This window comes from Elgaria multicarinata, chromosome 9, assembly GCF_023053635.1.
Source record: "Elgaria multicarinata webbii isolate HBS135686 ecotype San Diego chromosome 9, rElgMul1.1.pri, whole genome shotgun sequence".
Lineage (NCBI taxonomy): Eukaryota > Metazoa > Chordata > Lepidosauria > Squamata > Anguidae > Elgaria > Elgaria multicarinata.
In genome coordinates, this window is record NC_086179.1 from 66,554,522 (window position 1) to 66,578,700 (window position 24,179).

A 24,179-nucleotide genomic window follows, 5' to 3' on the forward strand; every position below is an offset into this window, starting at 1 on the left:
TAAGGCTCCTCAGTTCCTCCTCGCTTTCAGCCATCAAAGTGGTGTCATCTGCATATCTGAGATTGTTAATGTTTCTTCCTGCAATTTTAACTCCAGCCTTGGATTCGTCAAGCGCATGATGTGTTCTGCATACAAGTTGAATAGGTAAGGTGAGAGTATACAGCCCTGCCGTACTCCTTTCCCAATCTTAAACCAGTCCGTTGTTCCGTGGTCTGTTCTTACTGTTGCTACTTGTTCGTTATACAGATTCCTCAGGAGGCAGACAAGATGACTTGGTATCCCCATACCACCAAGAACTTGCCACAGTTTGTTATGATCCACACAGTCAAAGGCTTTAGAATAGTCAATAAAACAGAAATAGATGTTTTTCTGGAACTCCCTGGTTAACTCTTAATAAAATATTTTAAACTAGAAAAGCAGAAATCTATCAATGTCAATATTGCATCTATCTTTCAGAAAATCTAAAGCTCCAAAACACTAACGTAGTGCTTCCTGTCTCTGAGGCAAATGTACTCAATAAATTTAGGCATCTTTGGTAATTAGCACTTTTAAATGAAGAGTGCTATTTTTTTCACAACCAGAATTTTAGCAACCACTAGCACATTACTGACAAGTCCTTTTTTCTACTGTCCAAACCGATCTTTAAGATAAAACTAATAAAATCACTAATCAATGATGTGAGTGTGTAAGTTGATTTATAATCAAAGCAATTGTACACAGAACTCCCCCCCCCTCCCTGAAAAAAGCCCCTTTGGCTTCAGATAAGTGTAAAGATGATTTAATATTTACCAATCTTTCAAAAAGCATGGAAATACGAATTAAGGCATTAACAAGGTGGCAAATGAAGTAAGTGCTCCGAAAAGAGTAGCGACCAGAGAGGGGAGGGAGGCTGGGCTGTGGAGATTAGGATATGACGGGTTGCAACTGGTACCTGATGGTCTGTCAAGGAGTAACGTGGATTAGCATGCAAACACCCCACAGTAGCTTATTTTCAGGGTGGTTTAGCATTACATGTGAAGTGGCCCAATGTCTGATCCACAATGGTACCTAATTGTATAATAGAATAGCTGCAATTAAATATATCTAGCAATATTTACTATAGGCAGTTAATAGGAGGGGAAGGTAAACTAGCACATCCTCAACACACACATAAACGCGCACACACATATTTTGATTTACAAATTAAAAAATAAAGACAATATAAGGATACTTGGAACATATGCAAAGGTCATATCAAAGTGAGATGCAAAATCTGCACATATATTTTAAACTTCAAGATCTTTAGGGGATCCTTATGAATTGTTACCATGGGGGGTGGGGGTGGCATCCGAGACTACTAAAAAAGAGGCAAAGTTTAATGTGCCTGAAGGCCTTCTTGTGAAAGGCTTTTCTTGCTGCCACTTCCCCTTCGCCCCCAAGACAGTTCAGAAGTTTCTGCATTGCAATTTGCAATGAGGAGCATTGGCTTCTGCCTATGCGTGTGCACACAGAGGAAGGGACAGAAGTGTGGGCTGTTGCAAGCAGTCCTCATTACCGCTGTGTTTGTTTACAATTGAAGTGGTAGCTTCGATAGATGCCTGCATGGAAACCCGGCGAGGGGGCGGAGGTGGAAGGGGGAGACGTTACTTTGGGAGACATGAATCATCCCAGAAATGCACAGTGTGCGAGGTTGTGGCAGCAGAGAGCAGGGCTGGAGCGCGCGTGTGGTTTTGCTCTCCCTCCAGAGTCTCTCCCTCTCTCGCTCCCCTTGTCTTCAAAAACATGGCTGAAGCTGGGGCCGGTTTTCTGGAGCAGCTCAAGTCGTGCATCGTCTGGTCGTGGACTTATCTGTGGACCCTGTGGTTCTTCGTCATGCTTTTCCTGGTCTACATCCTGAGGGTGCCTCTCAAGATCAGTGACAACTTGACCACAGGTAAACGAAGCCAGCCAGCGAGCGCGCCCCTCTCCCCTTCCTGGGCTAAAACTTGACGCCGAAGGGGCAACTTTATGCGCGAGAGACAGAGAAAAGAAAGAGGGACGGACGTGGCTGCAGCCCCGGCTTGGCGGGAGAGAAGGGAAGGGGCTACGGGGGCGATGGGTCCTGAGGGAAGAAGGCGTCGTGTGTTGAAAACTTTCTCTGCCCCCCCCCTCCTCCTCCTCCTCCTCCTTCTCCTTCCCCCCAGGCTGAAAAGCACCGTTGCTTTAAGTAGCAGCTGTGGCACCCTTTTTAATCTTATTTTTCCACACGCGCAAGGTTTTAGGTCTGGGCTGAAGCAAGGGAGTGGTGTGCTTCTCAGGCTCCCCGGGTTCTTGTTGCTGGTAGTTTTTTAAAAAACCAGCTGCTTTGCAGACACTTGAGACGCACCACAAGGCAAGATACGTTTTTCGAGTTGAATTCCTTACTTTTCTCTCCTAATAGCCGCCCTCACCCTCCAATACTTGTTCACGGGAATTATTCAGTTTGGGAAGAAATGGTGGGGCTAAAAAAAAAAGGGGGGGAGGGGGAGCCGCAAACAGCCCATGGTGAAGTGAGGACCCTACACAGTAGTCTGGGGGTGGGGGGAGAAAGGGGCAGGAAATACTGGCCAAGGCTTTTCAGCATATGTTAAAAATCGTCTTGCTGGATTAGATCAGAATTCTGTCTCTAGCCATAGCCAGCCCCCCAGCCCCGGTTATACATGGAGGTTCCATTCAGCAATCGTGGCTAATAGTTGCTGATAGACTTACGCTCCATAAATTTGGCATTTTCCTGCTTGAGGTGAAAACACGATATGGTGTACCCATAAGCCAACCAGACTGGTGGCAGTTGTATCTTACTTAAACACTGACGATGGGACAAGGCTCTTCCACTGCAGCTGAGGGCAGTAGGCTAACACAGGGGCGCATGGCAGGCCACACAGGGGCACATACAGTTCTGTCCTTAAGACCTCAGTGTCGCTCGCTGGCCATTGAACAAATGCTGCAATGCAGCTGCTGCCACTCCAGGATATGTTAGCAGAGCAGCACATGGGGCATTTGTGAGGCCTTCTGGAGCACATAGCCTGGATTGGCTGTCTTTCTACCTGCTCGCTTGGTCAGGGGCTGTTTGTGAGGTGTTGGGAGAAGGTGGACTGGTTGAGAGAGCCGGCCAGGCCAGCAAAGAGCAAGCATTGCAGCCACCGGTTCGGGAGGATGGGAACAATTACCAAAGCCCCCCAGTATATTTGATGCCTGAGATGATCACTTCACTTAGCCCTGTGTGTAATGCTGCCTGAAAGCCCTCTAGTCAGGTGGCCAGCATTGTAACATGTGGCAATACATTTCATAAAATGATTTTGTGTGTGAAGAAGACGAACCGGTGCGGAACCGGTGCTTGGCTGCAACAATGGACTGGATGAGGGCTAATCAACTGAAGCTCAGTCCAGACAAGACTGAGATGCTGCTGGTGGGTGGTTCCTCTGATCGGATGGGGGGTGTTCAACCGGTTCTGGATGGGGTTGCACTCCCCCTGAAGGAGCAGGTTCGTAGCTTGGGGGTTCTCCTAGAACCATCTTTGTCACTTGAGGCACAGGTGGCCTCGGTGGCACGGAGTGCCTTCTACCAACTTCGGTTGGTGGCCCAGCTACGCCCCTATCTGGACAGGGATAACCTAGCTTCAGTTGTCCATACTTTGGTAACTTCCAAATTAGATTACTGCAACGCCCTGTACATGGGGCAGCCTTTGATGATGGTCTGGAAACTGCAGCTTGTGCAAAATGCGGCGGCCAGATTGATAGCTGGAACAGGAAGATTTGAGCATATAACACCGATTCTGGATCGCTTGCATTGGCTGCCTATATGTTTCCGAGCCCAATTCAAGGTGCTGGTTTTAACCTATAAAGCCCTACATGGCTTGGGACCACAATACCTGATGGAACGCCTCTCCCGACATGAACCTACCCGTACACTGTGCTCAACATCTAAGGTCCTCCTCCGAGTGCCTACTCCGAGGGAAGCTCGGAGGATGGCAACAAGGGAGAGGGCCTTCTCAGTGGTTGCCCCCCGACTGTGGAATGATCTTCCCAATAAGGCTCGCCTGGCGCCAACGTTGTTATCTTTTCGGCGCCAGGTCAAGACCTTTCTGTTCCCCCGGGCATTTTAACAGCATTTAATAACGTTAAGTTTGTTTTAATGGACCCCAGAATTGTTGTTTTAAATGAATACTGTTGTTGTTTTTATACTGTTTTTATGTTTTTTAATTTTTTTGTATACTTTTAATGTCTACTATTTTTAATTGTTGTAAACCGCCCAGAGAGCTTTGGCTGGGGGGCGGTATATAAATGTAATAAAATAAATAAATAAATAAATCTTGAGGGGGGAATTCTCAATATTCAACTTTAATTTAAAAACAAAAGGAATTTGATTGGCTTGCCCAGATACCTTCTGCCCACCCCGTGCTGTGTGAGATTCCTTTTCCTGAACCTAAAGTAAAGAGATATAAAAGAAGAGAGGAGACCTTTCTGTATTTCCTCAGCATGGTTCATAATTTTCTAAATTTTCGTTATGATACTCCTTAGTAGTCATTCTTTTTCTAAATGGCATAGTTCCAAGCAGTTCATTACTTCCTGGTAGGAAAGTTGCTCCAACCCCTTGATATTTTAAGGTTTCAGTAACTAGGAGTAAGTGCCATAGATGTCAATGGGATGTGCTTTTGAGTAGATGTGCATAGGGTTGCACTGTTAGTTGAGCTTTTTTAGCTCTATTATTATCTTTCATGAGATGGGACACCGGAACGGTAGTCAATATTCACATGTAACATTTCTGTACCCTCACCATGGGAGATGGAAGTCAGATTTGTGGTGGTACACTTCCTTTTCCTTTCCTATGCTCGGAGTCAATTAGTTGCTTTCTTGTTCAAGCAAACCATAGTTTGCTGATATGCCAATGGTCAAGTTATGGGTTGCACCTACCTTCTAAATGAGGATTGGAAACAAGTTTGAATGAAACAACAAACTCTAGCTTTGCTGAACCAGTTGGTTGCTAATTAGCTGGAGGGCAAGGGCAAACTTTAATTTGCAGGTTCCAATGTAATGGGAAACTGTGGTTTATCCAAACCAAGAAGTAATTAATTGGCTCCGAATACATGAGAGAATCAAGCATAAGGCTTATTTCCAATTAGGTTGCCCTAATGTGCATAATTTGCACTTACACTAAAGGTGTTTCTAGACTAGGCTTTTATTGTGAAATTACACTGCCTTATTCACGGAATTTTATAGGGGGTCCAGATGATGGCATCTTCAGTTTGTAGTACATGCTTATTTTCCTACTGTTTCTTCTGGGTTTTTTTCTTCTTACCAAAAACAAACTCATTGTGGAAGAAAAGACAAAGTAGCTGAAGAATGCCTTTTGGTTGTTAGCAATAAGAGTCTTCTGTCTGCAAGCACCCTTTATATTATTTTCTGTTTTGTGGCCAATTTGCCTGGATTTTGGAGGTCCTTTTTGAGTTTTGATAGCTTGTTTGGCATTTCAACAACTTGTATAATTTGGTGGCACCTACAAATTTGGCAAATAAGTTATGAATATTAAATTGCACAAGATCCTGTAGAGAGTTACAGTTTAATTTCCCTCCATTTGGAAAACTTACCATAGATTTCTACCTTCTGTTTTCCATTTTTTAACCAGTAACCAATCTGTTTGTACATTTGTTTTCTTACTGCATGATCACCAAGTTTCTTAAGACCCTTTGTTGAGGGAGTTTGTCCAAGCTTTTTGAAATTCCAAATATATAATGTCTATTGGATCGTTTACTCAGTGTAGTCACTACTGTCAATGTATATGGTTTGTGGCCATTCTACTTTGTGCACCTTGCTGCTTTCATTGTGTTTGTGTTAGCATATTTGGAAGTGATATTCTCAGCCAACATCCAAAGCTATAAATGGAAAGGTAGGCGAGAATAGTAGACGTACGTGGAAACAATCACATGGAATGGGCTCAGAGATGGGCTGCCAGGATCAACTGCTACTTAGTACAAATTAATATTTTAATTTGTGTTTACTGAAACAGAATATGTATATGCATATTATAAAATAATTATGGGTGCTGATTTTGTGTTATTCGTTATATGTGGTCCAGAGAGATATATTTGACAATAGTTGACAAGGGTAAAAATTTAATGCATTATTTTAAACTAAAGAAGGATAAATTATTTTCTTATTGGTGCTATCTTGAGTATTTTTCATGAGATATGGACAAAGAACTATGGATTTGAACTTGAAACTCTCTGTATATAGAGATGGGAATGTTGAATGTGATGTTTTGTAACTCAAGGAAAAATAAAATGTATAGATCTATATAGGTGTGAGAGTCAGAGAATGACTCAGTTTGAGAAAAGTGCTTTGCAATCAAATAAACCATGAACTCATACTGTCTACTCAATAAATAGTGAAGTAATTCTACCAGTTATATCAGATATACTGTCTGTGACTCTTCTTTGATGGCAAGGGGAGGATCTGCATAGAGCCTGTTTGCAAGTCAGCAGTGTGGTAGTGTTTCTAAAAAAACACAATAGTTCCATTGGGGTACATGCTACTGAATATGGTGCAGTATCTACCATGTTTATAATGCAATTGCATACCACACAAAATTGCATAGTGTTCTAACTGCGGGAGAGGTAGGGCGAGATTGAAAAGTCACGTGAGCATAGAAGAAGTGGGAGGAAAAATTATGGAGGAGGAAGAGGAAAAGGATGGGGGGCTGCTCTTGTATGGCAGCACCCACCAAAATGCCCCTTTGCTGCTGCCACTTCCCCCTCCCCTATGTCTCTTTCTCCTCTGCTCTTTCCTCGGCGATGCTAGCAATGAGGGGGCAATTTACTAGGCAGCTGGGTGAAAGCAAGTGAGAAAGGAAGATAGCATTGGGCTGAGGTGTTCCTGTTGCAGATGTGGAGGTGTGAAGGAAGAATAATCTCCCTCACTCCCAAAAAATTAATTGGTGGATTTGATCCACCACTGAGGATAGCAGCAAATGGTGGACAGACCTACTTTCTCCTGTGCAGAGCCACATACCACCTGCCACGCAGCTGCCAAGGGATTGACTATCACTGAGGGTCTGCAAGTGAAGGCACTCTGCAGGATATGTAATAACCGCAACAGTAGCATGCACACAGCACATAGTCTATAAGTAAACTGTAAGATGCCCAAAAATCGTTATAAATGCAACCTCAGAAATTCCGGGATATAAGGGCTGAAATAGCATGAGCAAAATGCATTAGGGAGTGTGTCATGTGCCATGCTGGTGAGCTACACATAATGATGGGAGGAGACCTTGGCAAATGTTCTACATCTTTGATCATCTCTAGGCTGGAGTAGTGTAAAATAATCTATGTGAGGCTATTCTTCAAGCCAGTTTGGAAGCTGCAAAATTCTGCTGTCTCTTGACAGGATCACCTTTAGGAAGCATATTCAATCTATTGTTACCCAATTACATTGGCTTCCCGTTTGCTTTTACGTCCAATTCAAAGTGCAGGTTATTGCCCAAACCTGAAATATTCTGGGCTCATTTAACTTCTAGAGTGCCTTCTCCCATATATTTACCTCCTCTTTCTTTAAGATGACCTGAGGAAGTTCTGCTTAAGATTTTATTCTTTTGTAATGAAACTTCTCTCTGTGTTTGGAACTTCGGAGTTGGACTTTTTTAGTGGTAGTACTGTAACTTTTTGATCATCTCCATAGATAGGCCTGCCAGGAAATTCATTTTGATCTTCAGTGCTTTTCAAATACTTGTTGGTTGTTTTTTTATATAGTTTCTGTGTGCATTTGTATTACTTTTGATATGGAATATTTATAGATTATGTGTAAAAATAATCACAACAACATTATGAAATAACCATGGATATTTTTAATGTTAAGGTAGCTAATGGCTTGGCATTAGGTTGAAAGATTATAAATGCAATCCTATGAATAGACAGAAAGAAAATACAAGTCCCAGCATTCCACAGCCAGCCATTCTGGACTTCATTCTATCTAAACATGCATAGGATTTATTTATTATTTATTTATTTATTGCATTTTATACCGCCCAATAGCCAAAGCCCCTGGGCGGTTCACAAAAATTAAAACCATTCAAAGTATAAAACAAACAATATAAAAACATGATATAAAATATAATGTAAAAGCACCCTGTGGGAAAGTGTGTGTGAGCAAGACAGAGACCATAGAGCTTCTTTATTGCTTACATATCGTGGAGGTTAAGGTGAATGCCCTAACTTACCATTTCCTTACATAAATGATTTTGTAAGCACCTTAGCTCCTCTCTTAAATGAAACTTATTTAAAATCTCAAAATATTCTTCTTCTTTTTTAACCCTTAAAACTATAGTCCTCAGGACTAGCCCATATGATGGATTGTTGAATGTATCACTAGATTTATTTATAGTTGTTACTGGTGTTTAGTTGTTTGTATTTTAGAGGATACTTGTTTTAATCTAAAATGCTGCTGCTACTGCTCACTGAGGCAATTAGCCTTCTCCCTAACATTTTAGTTTTCTGTAGGTAGAAATATTTTTGCATGGGGAAAATATTCATACCCTTAGTCTGATGTGGTACATTCAGGCTGCAAACCTGTGCCCAGTTACCTGGCAGTAATCTCCATTGACCTTAATAGGATCAAAATAGACAGACATAGGACTGCATTGTCAGATCAGGTTTAGCACTCAGTGAAAAGTAAACCTGGGTTACATTCATTTTATAAAGAGGATAACTATAGTAATTGTCAGGAATTACTTTTATGGGAAGGCCACCATAGACATTGTGATGGATCTGGGGTACCAAGTAGTTTCCTATTAAAGTTACTTCCAGATGCCTCCTTTACTTCTGGATTGACAACTTGGGGGGCAATTGGTACTGCTCCAGGAGATGATATGGCCCAATTAATTATCTCTCGAGGAGAATTGAAAATATTCCCAGAAATAAATGTCTGACGATAAGAATTACTAAATGTGTGATGTAAAATAATTGTTGTGTTAGTATATCTGTTCATAGCAAGGAAAGAAAACAGCACATTCAGTGTGTCAGGCAAGAAACTAAAATAAGCATCTGAAGATAAATCTTGTTCTTGTCTTAGTACAAAATAACCTGAGCCTGTTCTTAGCCTTGATAGTCTTTGAACATTTCCTTAAAGCTGCAGATTTTTCAAATATTGTGTGGGCGTGGTATGTGGTATATCTTTTAAAAATATGCTTTTTAAAATCTTGCCCTTTTATTAATTTCTTTTTTGTTTGTTTAAATTAGTTAGAAATCAAGTATGTAAAGTTATTGGCCACAATCCAATGCAGAATTAAATACACTGAAGCCCATTGAAATCAATGAACTTAACCCCAGTTGGTTCTGTGTCGGATTGTAGCCTTTCTTTCTAAACTCTATAAAAATTAAGGATTTCATTATTATTACAGCAATAAAAGTCATATTTACTGCAGCAAGCTTGTGACAACCCAGACAAAGAGACTCCTGAGAAGCTTTTGTTTCACAGGAAAGCTGATAAATCTGAAATGTGACTTCCTAAAAATAACTTTGACAGTTTCAGTTGGTTTTCTTCCCTTTATTTTATTTTTAAAACTGAAGAAAGGACCTCTTCTCTACCTTTTATGACTGGAAGTGAGACTATATTGTATTGCTCTTATCCAGAATTTGTTTAGTGCTAATGCAGTAGACACTGTACAGGAAAAGAAAAAAAAAGAAAGCAGTGAGACAGACCTGGCATTGAGGGCTTACATTCCACATTAAGCAAGCAGAAGGGGTGTGGAACAGGGAGAGCGGGACGAGAGAGCGTTGTGAGGAGACCCACAGCTCAAGAACAGATAAAATGGGTAGCTGAGGGGGAAAGATGCAGAAAACATGAAATGCTCTGTGTGTGCGTGTGACAGAGAGACAGATTATTATAATTCTTGAAGTTGGTGCTAATGCTTTCAGTTGACTGAAGCAGGGGGACATAAAAGGAAAGCCGGCAGAGAATTGGACTGGTACTACATGGAGTACTCCCCAGATACCTTAGCGAAGCTGGAAAGTTTGGAATCAGCTGAAGCATTTATCTTGGCCTCTTTTACAACCAGTTTGCAGAGATGGCAAGCTATATATAGCAATTGTTTGTATGTGGGAACTAACTGATTAGTAAAGGCCAAATGGCAAGCCTGTGTGGCAAGTCATTTTAAAATTCAGTGTAAGTGTAAAAAACGTAGTTTTATGATTTCTAGTCCAACAACATTTGAAGGCCACAGTTTCACCATCCCTGAGGTACAGACAAGTGACAAAATAGGTTGAAGTTTATGGCACATGTGACCACAGCATCGGATGCTGTGAATAAATATATCCAGTCTATTATTATTATTATTATTATTATTATTATTATTATTTATTTATTTATTTATATAGCACCATCAATGTACATGGTGCTGTACAGAGTAAAACAGTAAATAGCAAGACCCTGCCGCATAGGCTTACATTCTAATAAAACAATAAGGAGGGGAAGAGAAAGCAAACAGGCACAGGGTAGGGTAAACAGGCACTGGGTAGGGTAAAACTAACAGTATAAAGTCAGAACAAAATCAAGTTTTAAAAGCTTTAGGAAAAAGAAAAGTTTTTAGCTGAGCTTTAAAAGCTGCGGTTGAACTTGTAGTTCTCAAATGTTCTAGTAGAGCGTTCCAGGCATAAGGGGCAGCAGAAGAAAATGGACGAAGCTGAGCAAGGGAAGTAGAGACCCTTGGGCAGGCGAGAAACATGGCATCAGAGGAGCGAAGAGCACGAGCGGGGCAATAGTGTGAGATGAGAGAGGAGAGATAGGAAGGAGCTAGATAGTGAAAAGCTTTGTAGGTCAACAGGAGAAGTTTATATTGGATTCTGAAGTGAATTGGAAGCCAATGAAGAGATTTCAGAAGTGGAGTTACATGGTCAGAGCGGCAAGCCAAGAAGATGATCTTAGCAGCAGAGTGGTGAACAGAAACCAACGGCCTGATGTGAGAAGAAGGAAGGCCAGTGAGAAGAAGGTTGCAGTAGTCCAACCGAGAAATAACCAATGCATGAACAAGAGTCTTGGCAGAAGAGACAGACAAAAATGATCAAATCCTGGCAATATTATACAGGAAAAAACGACAGGATTTAGCTACTGCCTCAATATGAGGAATAAAGGAGAGCTAGGAATCAAATATAAAGCCAAGACTACGAGCTTCCTTGACTGGAGTAAGCATAACATCATTGACAGTAAGAGAGAATGAGAGATGAGGAGAAGGTTTAGGAGGAAAAACAAGCAATTCAGTCTTTGTCATATTAAGTTTCAAACGACGATGAAGCAACCAAGCTGAGATATCTGAAAGACATGCTGAGATACGATCGTGAACATCAGGAGAAAGATCCGGAGATGAAAGATATAATTGTGTATCATCGGCATACAGATGATATTGGAGGCCATGAGATTGAATAAGATTACCCAAGGGCAACATGTATAAAGAAAACAACAACGGACCAAGCACTGAGCCTTGGGGAACCCCTACTGAAAGGGGAAAAGAAGAAGATGAGTTGCCATTAGCCAACACGCTGAAAGAGCGACCCGCTAGATAGGAGGCAAACTAGTTATAGACAGAGCCACAAAATCCAGGGGTGGGGAACCTCTTTCAGCCTGAGGGCCAAATTCAGTTTTGGGGAACTTCTTGAGGGCTGCATTCCTTTGATGGGTGGGGTTAAAGACAAAGCAGATTAAGTGTATTGTAACTTAAAGCTCTTACTGCCTTAGAGGAGGCATTTCAACCTTTTAAAATGGTGAAAAACTTCACAAAAGCTGGGAAACCACCAAAGGATTGGTGGTTGTGGGATTGGGGTGGGGCCCTGGGAAAGAAGGGCATGGGCTAACTGGGGAACCCTAGAGTGCCGAATTTGGCCCCCAATCCTGAGGTTCCTCCATCCGGCCCATATAGACAGACCTTGGGTATCAGTACCAGCCTTCCCTTGTATTTTGGTTGCTTCCAAATGTGTTGTATTACAACTTCCATCCTCATCAGCATGTATGGGGAAGGCTGGCCACTATTACTTACCTTAATTGAAAAGTTTAGTTTCTTCTCTTTTGGATGTTTCAAAAATATACATGATGATATTGTTTATCATAAACATGTTGAATGTACTACAAGAGATTTCAGAATGGGGAAATGGCTAACAATGTACAGTAACCAAGAGATGGCACATACAAATTCCTTAGTGTTTTAAAGCCCTGCACCTGAGTTTTAGAAGTATGCCAAACTCTTACCTGCTAAAAGAAAATTTAGGAGTCCAAGAGACAAGGCATCTATGATTTTTCCTTTTCTCTCTTTTAAAACAGTAGGTATAAACACCAGAAATTCCTGAACTCGCACATGTAAACATTAACCGAACCAAATAAGCATGGTATGATGTTTATTGTATTGTTGTGATTCACAGCTGAGAGCTTCTGTGCTGCAAGATGACAAAATGCAACCAGAGGGAGTAATGAATAGCAATTTCTTTTGAAGGCTTCTTATTGAGTAAACCACAAACACCATTTGAGGATGCAATAGTCCTACAGAAAATAGTCCTACAATTACCAGCATGCTCCAGCCACAGCCAGCATGGCTGGCTGGCTAGACTCTGGGGAGTTGTAAGACTTTTTTTCTGTCTAAACATGCATTGGATCACCCCCTAATTCTATTAGAGTTTATGTTTCAGGTGGTATATATAAAACAAGAATTTTCTTTGATGTATATTTATATGTAGTCTTTATTTCTTTATACTATGTGTGAAGGTTGCCTCACTTTGTTGGCTGCAAGAAGATGAACAGTGCAAAGATTGGTTAAATGCCTATGGAAATGTTTTAGACATAAGGTGTTAGATCTAGACTTAACTGAGAAGTTAGTCTTGAGATGTTTAAAGACATGCATATATTTAATTACAATAGATACAAGTTACAACTATGGCTCACCAGTAGAAGTCCATTTCAATATAAAGGCTTTCCCCAAGTACATGTAAACAATGTCATCTGATTCTATCTGTGTGTGTGTGTGTGTGTGTGTGTGTGTGTGTGTGTGTGTAATTTTTGTCAGATTCCAGCTTGAGTCATTAACAAGCAGTAGTCCTCCCAAAATAGTTTTGTGATAAGTGTAATACTTTGAACTTGCAATGTCGGTCTTTATAGACAATGCTTTCTGAAAGACTTATATAATTCACTGCTTGATACCATGCTACATGAAAACGTTTAAAAAATCTAACCCAAATTACACTTAGCTATAAATTATGCTTCTATTTCAAAAACAAGCTGTCTAGAAGTTTCTCTTCAGTTCACAAGCTTAAGGAAAGAATGAACACACCTAATGTTTTTGTCAGCTAGTAACACCTGTAACAATTCCAACTACTCCCTTAAATGGACAGCAACTGGTTCGCATGACATAGCAGGGTATCATGGGTTAAATAATCCATGATGAGTCGCAGCATGTTTTGAATATGTAACTGCTGATCAGGGCAATCGGGGCTTGCATTGTGTCATGCAAATATGGACGCCGTGGATTATTTGAGGGTTAAACAAGCCTCGCACAACCTTGAATTATTATTATTATTATTAGTGTCACGTGAACCAGCCCAGTATCTTATACATCACACATCAGTTTTAAAGAAACATGAATGACATCCATCCAATTGTTCCATATGGAAATAGACATTATAATTTTCAGCTTACTGAATTCATTACAAATTGGTGTGTAAAACTGAAAACAGATTTATAATAGTGATCCATAGTTGAAGGTTGATAGTATCAATTGCATCTTTTGTAATTTAAGATTTGTATATATTTAAACAACTATATGGTTTTATTGTGTATATATTATATAGTATACTATTTATATATCACTGGGTCTTTGTACTTGTGATATTAATTATTATGGGGAGACCTTCATTGGCTATATGTCTGTTATATCTAAATGTAGCTTGAAAAACCATAGAAAACTGCTTGATCTATAAATGTTGAGGGGGGAGGTATGTCTGTATGTGTCAAGAATTCAGTTGAAACTTCCCAGTGTGGCAAATAAAGATGCACACTAGGTTAAATTGTAACAAGTGGTTTATTTTTAGGAATATTTTCTTTTATTTGTTTTATTTTCTGTCTTTCTTAAATACTTTATAGGCCTGCGGTGGGTTAGAGTGGAATATGTCATACAAACATGAGAATGCTTGTAACATGCTGATGTAACAGATGATTTGCCTGGAAAAGTGTATGTAGGCTCCACTTTTGAACACTAGCAGTGCAAGCTTTTTACCTCCCTCAGAAGCAAAAAAGAACCCAAGGATCACCATTAAAGGATACAAGACTATAAGAAGAGCTGGATCAGACCAACTGTCCACTAGTCCAGCATTTTTTTCCAACAGTGGTGAACCGGATGCTTCCAGATGCTGCTGGCAGAGCTACAATTAGTTGTTGGCACCCTGCTTTTGAAAATGGAGGTTTCATTTAGTTATTATAGATAGATAATTCTATCTTCCATGAATTTGTATTTTCCGTCTTTAAAGCAGTCTAGTGGCACTCATAGTAAGCTACTTATGTGCTATGACGAGTTCACAGAGAGGATCAGTTCAGTTGTACGTGCTGAAACTTGCATCAGCCTTGGCCCAGGATATGGAAGGTTGAGGGACGCGTCTAGAGACTTTTCTGAAAGAAGGCTCCTTGCCTAGCCCACAAATAGTCAACCGGAAGAAGTGTTTGGATATTAAGGGGAAGAGGAAGTTGGCAAGCTTGGAGGGGGGGGGGTAACTTCCACATCCTTCTCCATCTTCATCACCCCATTGTTCTTATGATGAAGAGAGTTCCCTTCTTCTCTTCTCCCTAGTCTGCCTTTTTGAGCTCTTACTGTAGGATGCATCAAAAATTTCTGGATCTAGATTTTTAGGTAACAGTGACATGCCTACATCTGAATATAAACAGAGTTTAGTCCTATCAAAAAAAGGGTGAGTCCTTTGTCTGCCAGAAATCCTTTCTCCTATTGGTGATGACAAAGAAGAAAAACGACTGTCTAATATGATGGCAATGGTATCAGATGTTGATTCAGAGGATCTCTTTCAAGTCTATTTTTACAGGTTGCTGGCAGGTCATGGATACTTACAAAAATATCTTCGTGTGGCTTTCTCCAAATGATGCCATGGTTATTTTTAGGGGGCTTTTTTTTCTTTTAAGAAAAGGATGATAGAGATGTCACTGGGACTTCACACTGAGGTTTGAGAAGAAGGCTTCTTAGCCAAGGTGAGGAAGTAGTACTGGGAAAGAATAGGTCTTCCTCATCCTCACGTTCCTCATCCATGATTGGTTAAAGTCATGAATCTGATTATATTCGTTCCAAGGAAAGGAGGTTTGGCGCTAGCAGTCTGGTCACTCGTTCTGCTGCACTGTTTTTCTGTCAGTCCAGGAAACAAAGAATAGAAGTTGTTTCATTTTCATTTTGTGTTTTCAAGTGAATCATGTATGCTAGGAAGTGGTGATCTAACAGCTGATCATGGTGTAGGAACTGCCCTGTAGGTCAGAGATATAGGCAGCCCTGCAGCATTATCACATTTATTTTTATCATTTATTTCTGACATTGATATACCGCTGAATATAATAAAATCTCTTAGCAGTTCACAATATTAAAATGCAGATTAAAACACAGACGGAGTTTTCTTTGCTTCCCTCTATTCTGTCCCCAAATGGGACTCATTTGCTGAAAAATAGAAAATTAAGTAATTTGTGTTGTGTTTCTTATAAAATCGGGATATATATCTGATCAAACGTTGCTTCTCAATATATTGTTTTAATTATGCTTATTTGAAGCTTGGATCTACTTTGGCCATAGCTAGACGAGGCGATACCTGGGAATGTCCCTGTGCATTCACATGATGCACAGGGTCTCCCAAGATCAGGGAGGGAAGATCCCTCCCTTGCCCTGGGATCTTGCCCTCACCTTTGGGCCCGCTTTTTCTGTGGTCTCGGGCTGATCCTGTGTGTGCGGGCGTCGTGTCTCAGGAGCTCTGCGTCCATCGGGGGTGGGGTGGGAGGAGTAGGGAAAGTTATTTTTTAAAAAACACAACTTGCCTTCTGCACATGAGTGCTCGTGCGCTCCTTCTTCAAAACCAAAAAATTGGTGGCCGTGATGTCCCGCACCGTGTGTAGATCAGTGCGACAATCTCGCGATCATAAAATCGCGAGATCATCGCAAAACAACCCCCTGGTCTAGCTGAGACCAGTAAATCAGTTTTATGAAGTATATTGAGACACACATTCCTAGATAGTTCTGTAAATTTTTATCAAATGTTGGATATACTTGTGGATCTGTAGAAATACTAATGGTCTCTTGTAACACTCTAACTCTGTAGAGACAGAGTTAGTATTTTAAAATAGGTGTTTTGGCACGCTACTGCATTACCTTCCTAGACCCATTTTTAATACAATGGACATGTAGCTCACGCAACGGCAGGCTGACGCATTTACTGGGAATGGCAGTGCTGTGCTTTCACCAGAAAGAACAAACAAGATGTTACTGTTGAGCCTGTGGAAAAACTATATAATTCAGTTTGAATCAAAATTGGCTGGCTTCTAAGACAGGGCAAAGATTTATTATTGCTTAGTCTACAGTTAACTTCTTACATGATTTAAAGTGCATTTAAATATAGCTATTAGCAGGATTAGTGCAACAAGGAAAAATGAAACTGTTTATAATTACCATACACAATATTCTCATGTGAGCAAACTTTCTAGAAATAAACTTAGCATTTGAATACTCTCTGATGTTCTTGTGCTTTTATTTTCTTGAGAGCTATTTATTTGTTTGGTAAATGTTTAAGCCATTTTTCAGTATAAAACTCACAGGGTGGAGAAGCAAATGGAAAGATACCTTCTTGAATTATGTGCGTATTTTCTTTGTTTTGTTCCCACCCTTTTTTCCATTTCTGAATGTATTCTTCTCCATAAATGAAGCCTATTATCTGCTATGTTTCATGCTGCATTGTTTATATTGGTCTAAGCTATCTGACTGGCTTGCATGCATAATACTTCCCAGGGGAAATCAAACTGTGATGTATTTGTATTGTAATACTAATATGATAATACTAATTCTGAGAGGATTATGGTATATTTCCATGTGGTCTTTACTCCTGCAACCCCCTGTCATCCCTTCAAATTCTTCCTCAAAACTCCCAATCTGTACTTGACTATTGTAAGCTATGCTACCAGTTAACTCTCAAACCCTTCCCCTGCTCCTTCATCAAACATTCCTCTCCCTTTAACTGTGATCTGTCCTATGGTAACGATCATGTAGGAGTAGGAGAGTTTTGAGATGCTACAGAGCTCGATGGGGATGCCCTACAAGCCAAGAACTGCTTTCTTTTGCATTTAGGTTTCATTGTTTGTGCTAATGTTTGTGAAATCACAGTAAAGTGCGTTTTTCCTCTGCTTCTGATGAAGGATATATTTCCAAAACATGTAGAGCAGATCGAAGAAATCATTAAAGATTAAAGAAAAAGTTTGTTTTGTAGCACCAGAGCTTGGCTCTCTTTTTTTCTTCAGTGATCATGTAGCACCACAAAGATATTGCTGAGGGAAGTAGGTTCCAGAAGATGGAATCTTTTTGAGTTTCCAAAATCCAACTATTTCTGGCATGGCGTAATTTTGGCTTCTCATCAACTTCAAACAGAGAAGCTATAAACCAGTGGTTCCCAAAGTGGGCAGTATTGCCCCCTGCGGGATTGCATAGGGGGCGTTAAGAGGCAAAGGGATGGCAGGGGGCACTAACAGGCAAAGGGGCAGCAGGGGGGCGCTCGAGGTGGTCTCTCCAGAAGGTCCTAAAACCCAGGGACCGAGCAGGAAAGCGCGGCAAATTCAGCTGCTCTCCCCACACCGCTCCTGCTCAGGAAGGACTTTCTCACTCACTCAGCCGCTCTCTCTCCTCCTATCTCAAGCCCCACCAGAAGTAGGGGGTGGGGGAAGCGCCCACAGGAGGCAGCAGAGCAGGAAACAGCGGCGAATTAAGCTGCTCTGCCCACTCTTCTCCTGCCTAGGAGGGCCCAGGACTTCTTTCCTGCTGGAGCCACCACCGCCTGCTCGCTCACTCGCTCGCTCCCTCGGCCAGAGCTGCTCCCTCCTACAAGCTGCCCCGGCAGACCTCTCGCGATAGTTGCTGCACAAGGCGGGAGCAGCAGCCATGTGGCGGAGAGGAAGGAGCATGTGGAGGACGGCGGGCGGCAGAGCAGCTGCTAAGAATAGCAGTCAGCCAGCAGGCTGGGTGGGGAGCAGGACTGCTTGTGCTGCTGCAAGGTATCACCAGGCTCCCTTCCCCTGTCAGGAGTTGCAGATTGGGGCCATCTCCCCTCTGAGCTGCTGCCCTCCTGTCCTAATCAGCCCGGCAGCTATTGTGAGGCTTGGGGGGAGGGGGAGTTGGAGAGAGAGAGAAGGGGGGGCTTGGAGGGAGGGGGGTTGGAGAGAGAGAGAGAGAGAGAGAGATGCTGTGTGTCTGTGTGTGTGCTCCCCCCCAAAAAAATCTGGACTACAACAGGATTGGGAGAGAAAAGAAAAGGGGGAGGGAGAGAGAATTGCAGTTCCCCAGGTCCTTCCTGGCTAAAGAAGATTCAGCAGCACCTTTTCCAGAATGCTTGCTGAAACAATTCCTATCTGCCCTTGCTTATTTCAGGGTGTTCAACCCCCTTTTTTCAAGTGTTCTTTTGGTAAAGATGGTATGTATGCATCTTGTGTCACCATAAAAACAGAGCTGCAACACAATCCTAAGTATGTCTACTCAGAAGTAAGCCCCACTGAGATCAATAGAAGTTACTCTGAGGTAAATGTGCATAGGATTCAGCCTGAAAATGAAGAGAGGGTGAAGAAAAGACAGGAGAAAATGAATTGTAGAAATAGAATAGCAAGGTAACTGTGGGATATTTAACCATATTTAAAGACAATAAGTACAGTAAAATTCGTGCCCCTCTACTTCAGTCCCAGCCAGATTTTCCATAGGAAAACTCTGTACCAGGTGGCAGATAATTATTTTTAAATTTTAATTAAAATACATTATCCTTTCCTATAACAAAATGTTGCTTACTCCTAAGTAAGTGTGTTCCACTGAAGAAGGAAATCCTATTTGATTCCTGTATTCATGCTAGTGTGACATGATAAGTTAAAGGCACAACTTTATGCATGTTTAGACAGAAAAAAGTCCTTCAACTCCTAGAATTCCCCCTAAATGGGAAGCACCTGCCCCAGGCTTGCCAAGGGAGGGAGGGAAAAGAGAGCGAATGCCTCTGTATGCAGCCAGCGTGGCGGGGCACACCAATTGGATTTTGAATAAAGTATTCAATTAATTGTTACTGTTTTGAATTTTATTGTTATTATCTTCCTTGGTGGGTCGTTGAAAACCACTATTCTGAATAACGATTGTTATAGTGTAGGGTAGGGGGGCGCTGGGCGTGAGTTTGTGGAACCAAGGGGGCAGTGACCTGAAAAAGTTTGGGAACCACTGCTATAAACAGTGTGTAGAGGTTCTGGAACTGCCTCTCTTCTATATGCTGTAGAGTGCCTAGAACTGTGGATATGTAATGATCAAACTAGTCTTTTTCTGCAGTACAACACGCAAACTCATCTACTTCCACCAATGGAAAAATTTAATGTAACCTGCTGTGTAACTAGTCATGTTATTTTACAGGTTTTACCAGTAGCTGTTTGGAGTAGGAAAGACCAGTGCATCTATAGGGAATGCTCCTGAACTTCCCTAGGGGAAAAGATAAATAGACTTAAAGGGGGGAAATTATGTAAAAGAATGTCAGCATGCCTTCCCTAATTCTCTGTTATCTCCACCTTATCATTCCTAATGTGGGGTAGGTTAGCCTGGCTGCATTCCACTTTATTTCTTGACTGCCATAGAGGACCAAGCAGAAGCAAATTTGGCCTCTGTTGGACTAATGAGAGGACTTTCTTACTCTTAGCCAAGTGCACTGGGTTCGAGGAAAACTCTTTACCTTTGTGTTGTGTTTTCCAGGCTTCCATGTGTTAGCATCCATCCATAGTACCATTATATAATTATTTATTTTGGTTTCTTTTTCGTCTTATCTCAAGGAACCAAGGTGGAATAGAGCATACCCATATCTTTGTGAAGTAGGGTTGTTTTGGGGGCAGGGGATAATAATCCAATATCATCCTTATAGGTGCTATACTTAATTAGTTTTATTGAACTGCTGTCTTAAAATGAACTTCTCAAAATGGAATTTGCTAGAACAAAGCTAAATAGTTACATACTTGATACTATCCAGAAAGCTTCATAGCCCTTTTGGATTTCCACAGAAGGTCTGTTACAGCATGATCATAGATTTCGCTTCATCCCCAAATCCATGCTTTGCAAGCTGAAATGACATGTGCTTTTAAAGGTACCTTAATTATGACTTGGAATAGTTCCCTTACTTCAGTTTATGGACATTAGTATCTTTCACAAGTTACGCTTTTTCTGATTTCACTATACCTCACTCCCAGGTGGTGTGGGAGATGAGACACCTGCACATGCTTATCCCACATTCAGGTATATAGTGTCCTGCTATTAGACTGTGGAACTGTCACAATGGTATATGTTATCCGCTTTTCCTGCATTTCCTGCTTGCCTGCTGCTAGCACCACAGAGCAATTGGTTTGCATACACTTCTGTCCATTTCACTTCTCCATTGCCCTGTCAAATTATTCTTCTATAACTGAACAATTATTCTCTGCTGCATTGCTGGTGTGCATGCTAGGCCTTTTCAAGCAAACAAAATCTTAAAAGTGGTTAAAGGTAGGGCATGGCTAGGGGAGGGGGGTGGAGGGGGATGATCTCACGATTTTGTGATCGCGAGATCATCCCCTTCGTCTACATGTGCTGCACAATGTCCTGGAAGGAAGAGGACATCGCGCCCGCCATTTTTTTAAATTGGAGAAGAGCGCATGAGTGCTCATGGGCAAAATGTAAGTGTTTTAAAGAGAGAGAAAAACCTCGTGCTCCCGCCTCCCCACCCCAGATGGGCACGGAGCTCCTTGCCCCATGCATGGTTCCTGGCTCCTCACAGTTACCTGCGAGGAGCTGGGACAAAACCACGATGGCGGGCCACATATCCCGCAATCTCAGGATCATCCGGAGATTGCAGGAAAAATCTAAATTAATGGGTAGGGCAATATCCCTGGAAAAGGGAGGGATCCTCCCTCCCTGCCCCCGGGATGCCCTGTGCGTCATGTGGACACACAGGGACAATCCCGGGGCGATCCCCAGGATATCGCCACATCTAGACATGCCCATAGGGGATGTGGAAGGAAGTGGGAGGAACAAAAACCATGAAACTAATGACCAGTTCCTGTTACCAGCTGGTTGTGGGCGTGGAAATAAATGAGATGGCCATTCGCTCTTATTAACTGCACACACACACGTTTGTACATTCTTGTAGCAGGACAAACTTTCGTGTGTTTTTTGTGTGATATTTTTAGGAAGGCAGCCAGCACCACTGGAGAACGGCAGCTTCTGCAGCTGCTGCGCTTCTTTTCCCTTTTCTAAACATAGAGTATTGTCATTGTCTATAACTCATCCTCCTCCTCTGTCCTTAAGCCCGCGTTGTTACAGTTGAATCCATTTTTGGAGGGATGCAGAAAATTGTCCCACTATGAATTTAACTCTTAAAATACAATATCTGTTAATGGTGACTGAAGGACACTTCAATACAGGGAGAAGAGATTAATGTGTTCAAATAAAAAGAAAACAAAAAACACACCATTCCCAAATTTGTACAAGTCTATGGGGAAACAATTGTAGAAGACCAAAAAAATGTGCTTCCAATAGAACACTTCTGTTTGTGGGTGATGCAAACAATACAAGAAGGTTGAAATGCGATTGTAAATCTGCCTTCCTACATGGCCGTAGGTTGGTTTAAAAATGAGATACATGTGCATTTTAAATGCAGTTATATCTTTAACTCATGCAGGCCAACAGCAGGAGAAAAACTCAAAAGCATTTTAAGTGGCATGTATGACTAGAAGGCTATCTCGTGACTACAGAATCAGATGGGCTGACTGTAGTGACTGAGATACTTATGGGAACACCTCTGTTTTCCTTTCCAGCCTACTTGCACATGAAGGAAGAGCTCTGTGAGCTAATGAATAATGAGGCAAATCAAGCAATTTATGACAATGGTTCTGAATGGACCTTTGAAACAAATTCCAGACTTAGTATTCACAAACTCCAGGGCTGTCCCTAACACTAAGTAGAATGAGGTGGCTGCCTCAGGGAGCAGATTTTGGGTGTCATGAGAACATCAACTTTACCAATTAGATCAATGAAATAGTGTGTGCCTTATTTTGGTGTTGAGCCTCATAATGTTGCCTCTCTACTTAAAGGGAGCCGTGTTGGATTGACCAAAAGTCTATCTAATGTACCGTATTTCTTCGATTGTAGGATGCCATCGATTGTAAGACGCACCCTAATTTCAGTACCACCAACAGAAAAACCCTAAGACACACCCGCGATTCTAAGATGCACCCCATTTTTAGAGATGTTTGTATGGGGGGAAAAGTGTGTCTTAGAATCAAAGAAATAGTGTAATCTGTTCCTACAGTGGCCACCCAAATGCAAATGAGAAGCCCACAAGCAGGAAGTGAGCACAACTGTCCTGCTCGTTCCCCCTAACTGGTACACAGAGGCACACTGCCTCTGATAATGGAGATAGCAAATAGCCGTCATGACTAGTAGCCATTCACAGCTTTATCCTCCATAAATTCAAGTTGGAGGTCATTTCTACATCTTGTGGAAGCGAATTATGTAGTTTAATTGAACTGTCCTGAACCTTCCACCATTCAGTTTTGTTAGATGCCCCCAGGTTCTAGCATCAGGAGAGAGAGAGAGAGAACCCCTAACCTAAAAAGCCCCAAGCGTTGTAACCTTTCCTCATTGGGGAGTTGCCCCAAGTCTTTAGTCATTTTGGTTGCCCTTTCCTACACCTTCAGCTCTACAATATCCTTTTTAGGTACGGTGAACAGAACGGTACACAGTATTCCAAGTTGTTTTTGATGACCTCAGCTCTCTTTTTACCATTGTGGGTTTTTTATTTTTAATGTATTATATTCTTAATGGATTGTTTGTAATTTACTTTTGTTGGCTGCTTTGGGTGCTTTGGAGTGAAAAGAAGGGATATATATATATATAGTATATCTCATTTAACCATCTCCTATGGGAGTTTGTCATGGGGCTTCGGCTATGGGGCAGTATATAAATGTAATAAATAAATAAAATAAATAAACTAGAAACCAGTAAACTATTTCTGAAGTAGAGATGCTATTGTTTGGGTTCTTTTTCCCCATAAAATTTGTTCGTGATATCTACCATTGTATAGTGCCATTTCCATGTTAGTTTGGATAACTTTTCTAGTGTTTCCCAAACAGGTTATGATTCAGAGCTTGATGACAATGCTGGCAAAGTTCTCATTCTCTTCAGTAAGCTACTGTGTAGTGTTTTGTAAAACTAGCTAGCTGGAAGCATTGTTGAAAAGCTCCCCAGAGGCCTTTGAGGAGCTAGTAAACCACTGAAGGAACCACAAGTATTCAGAGTGCTTTTGGTGGTGTCTGTGATAAAGTCCAGTTGACAACCTGTGCGAGCCACTCTCTCTAAATTAGTTTGCTTGGTCATATATTGAATAAGTAGTTGACCTACTTTTCATTATTCTCTGGGAAGTGAATTAAGAATTATTTTAGGTATACATATGTTTTAAACCTAATACTAGAAGATTTATCTTGACAATTATGAATGTTATAAGGGATTCATTAATTTATGATATTTATGAATATAATTCCTGCATTATGTTTTGGAATATAACTATTAGAATCAAGCAGTCCAAAAATAACTAAAGACCCCCCCCCACCAAATTTAACCTCACTAATCATAGCTTAGAATCTCACAAATGCTTTTGCCAACTATGAAATTAATTAAAATCCAGGATAAGTTTGTATGTCTTGTGTTACTTGCTACTAGTATACAGTTGTGGATTTCTGACTGAAATTTTAAATTAAACTCATCAGTTGTGTTTGAAGTTAGAGGAGTAATATGGGAATTTGATATTTTTTTAAAAAATCCTAATTGTTTTAAACTCACACACATATCTAGTATTTATTTACTTATTCACTTTATTTTATTTTATTAACCAGATGTATATGCTGCCTCAAAACCAGAGTTCTCTGGGTTGCTTACAA

General features: G+C 41.2%; 1 protein-coding gene across 4 annotated transcripts in view; it reads left to right on the forward strand.

Annotated features, from left to right (window-relative positions):
* The first annotated feature begins 825 nt into the window (after positions 1-825).
* The window catches only part of ST7 (suppression of tumorigenicity 7), a 122,833-nt gene continuing 99,479 nt past the window's right edge, over positions 826-24,179 (forward strand). The window contains exon 1 of one of the 4 annotated variants that reach the window (XM_063134050.1): positions 826-846. In XM_063134050.1, coding sequence (XP_062990120.1) covers position 846 — 1 coding nt within the window. In that variant the 5' untranslated portion in view covers positions 826-845. Of the gene's footprint in view, positions 847-1,731; positions 1,913-5,293; positions 5,326-24,179 lie in introns of those variants that run through there. The other 3 variants (XM_063134046.1, XM_063134047.1, XM_063134049.1) reach the window with 3 other exon arrangements.